Source organism: Cervus elaphus, chromosome 1 (genome assembly GCF_910594005.1).
Source record: "Cervus elaphus chromosome 1, mCerEla1.1, whole genome shotgun sequence".
NCBI lineage: Eukaryota > Metazoa > Chordata > Mammalia > Artiodactyla > Cervidae > Cervus > Cervus elaphus.
Genome location: NC_057815.1, coordinates 59020413 through 59022705, shown reverse-complemented (window position 1 = coordinate 59022705; position 2293 = coordinate 59020413). Strand labels below are relative to the sequence as shown.

General features: G+C 42.7%; 1 protein-coding gene across 1 annotated transcript; it reads left to right on the top strand.

Annotated features, from left to right (window-relative positions):
* The first annotated feature begins 1105 nt into the window (after positions 1 to 1105).
* LOC122694392 (olfactory receptor 2AG1-like) lies at positions 1106 to 2050 on the top strand. The gene has a single exon (XM_043903108.1). The coding sequence runs from the start codon at positions 1106 to 1108 to the stop codon at positions 2048 to 2050; it is 945 nt and encodes a 314-aa protein (XP_043759043.1).
* Positions 2051 to 2293: the final 243 nt, after the last annotated feature.

Genomic DNA, 2293 nt, shown 5'->3' with positions numbered 1-2293 from the left:
TCTTACAGTCTGCAGTAAGATTCTAAGTTATATCCCAGACCAGGGTATCTGCTTCCTGGTGGAAGCCTCAGGGCCTGTTTTTAAACTCCATAGACTTTGCTGACCTTTGATAAAAACGTTTGCACCTGCATTACAATAAATGCCTCCAAAGGAACATTTAAGAGTAGATGAAAGGTCTGTGATATGCTGTAATACCTTTTATCATCAAAATTCTGTGGACCTTGTAGAGGTTGATGGAAATTAGTGACATGTCAAAAATATAGGACACAATAAAGGAAAGTGATTTTTAGAAATATGCTTCACTGTGTTCAAAATTGGATTTATCTACCCAGTTCCCACGCTGAGCGACACTGATTTCTGTCATTCTCAGGTGCCTGTCTCTCTATTTTCTCCCTGAGATTGGGTACAACACTCCAAGAGCCATTTCCAGATCAAGAGCTCTTCTTCTCCTTCTGTGTGTCCATTCAATCCAGTGTGGATACCCTATCCCTGTCAAAGAGAGATTGGGGATCTGAGTTTAAGCAAAAGTGAGAAGGTAGGATTAATAACACAAGTTATGTAGAGAAGTATATTGAGGTGCATTATTGAAATCATATTTCTGTGCCTGTTTCAGAAAATCAATCAAAAAAGACTTATGCAGAACACTGACTGGGTATGTAAATTATTGATTAAACATTCTACTTAAAACATAGGTACCAGAAAAAATCAGGATCATGTGTAGTAGAATATTTCTTTATTGTTGTGAAAGAGATGATTTAACTTTCTAGGGAGACACATGTTCAGGTTTGATGTCCTGAATAATCCTCATGTAGTAATCTTTTAATGTTTAGCTCTTATAGTGATGTTTATTTTCCAATTAGATAGGTTCTTATACTAATGTTTATTCTCCAATTAAATGGGTTCTTTGTTTATCAAGATATAATTAAAAGAGTCAGAAACTGAGAGATTAAGAGAAAACATCAGTTACCAGTGGGAAAGGTATCATCTCACTGGATTCATGTTGGTCATCCTATGGGAACACTGATGGTATAAAACTATGAGACCATCATAACAAAAATTCACCAAGGATCCATTTGTTTCCAGGCAACTAAAGAAACAACACAGAATGGAGCACTGGAACTCCACCCTGGGAAGTGGCCTCGTATTGATGGGGATTCTGAATGACAACGGGTCTCCTGAGCTGCTCTGTGCTACAGTGATGGTCCTATACACACTGGCCCTCACCAGCAATGGCCTGCTGCTCTTGGCCATCACAATGGATGCCCGGCTCCATGTGCCCATGTACCTCCTGCTTGGCCAGCTCTCTCTCATGGACCTCCTCTTCACATCTGTTGTCACTCCCAAAGCCATCATAGATTTTCTGCTCAGTGAAAACACCATCTCCTTTGGGGGCTGTGCCCTTCAGGTGTCTCTAGTACTGACCCTCAGTGGTGCAGAGGACCTCCTACTGGCCTTCATGGCCTATGACAGGTATGTGGCCATTTGTCATCCTCTGAACTACATGGTCCTCATGAGGCCGAGGGTCTGCTGGCTCATGGTGGCCACATCCTGGGTCCTGGCACCCCTGAGTGCTTTAGGTCATACACTGTATACCATGCACTTCTCCTTCTGCATGTCCCAGGAGATCAGCCACCTCCTCTGTGAGATCCCACCTCTGTTGAAGTTGGCCTGTGCAGATACTTCCAGATATGAACTCATGGTGTATGTGATGGGTGTGACCTTCTTGATTCCTCCTCTTATTGCTATCCTTGCCTCCTACACACTAATCCTACTTACTGTGCTCCACATGCCCTCAAATGAAGGGAGGCAGAAAGCCCTGGTCACCTGCTCTTCCCACCTGACTGTGGTCGGGATGTTCTATGGAGCTGCCACATTCATGTATGTTCTGCCCAGTTCCCTCCACAGCCCCAAGCAGGACAATATTATTTCTGTCTTCTACACGATTGTCACCCCAGCCCTGAACCCCCTCATCTACAGCCTGAGGAATAAAGAGGTTATGGGGGCCTTGAGAAGGGTCTTACAAAAATACATGGTGTGGACACACTCCTGACACAGTTACAAAATAGACATGGTAGGGGACTAAGTTTCAATCAATATCATGTATCAGTGATCAATAGCAGTAGATTTAGTCTGAGCAAACTCCGATAGCCTCTTAAAATCAGAAGACTTCACTTGTTTGAACAAGATTCTTAGACTGTTGCAGGAATAAGAATCCTCAGAAGATATACTGGACTTCTTGTCTGTTATGTAGCTGTTCTTCAAATAATTATTTGGAAAGAAGAATCAGTTTGTG

Coding starts and splice junctions, on each gene's coding strand:
- LOC122694392 (XM_043903108.1), top strand. CDS start 1,106: ATGGAGCACTGGAACTCCACCCTGGGAAGTGGCCTCGTATTGATGGGG.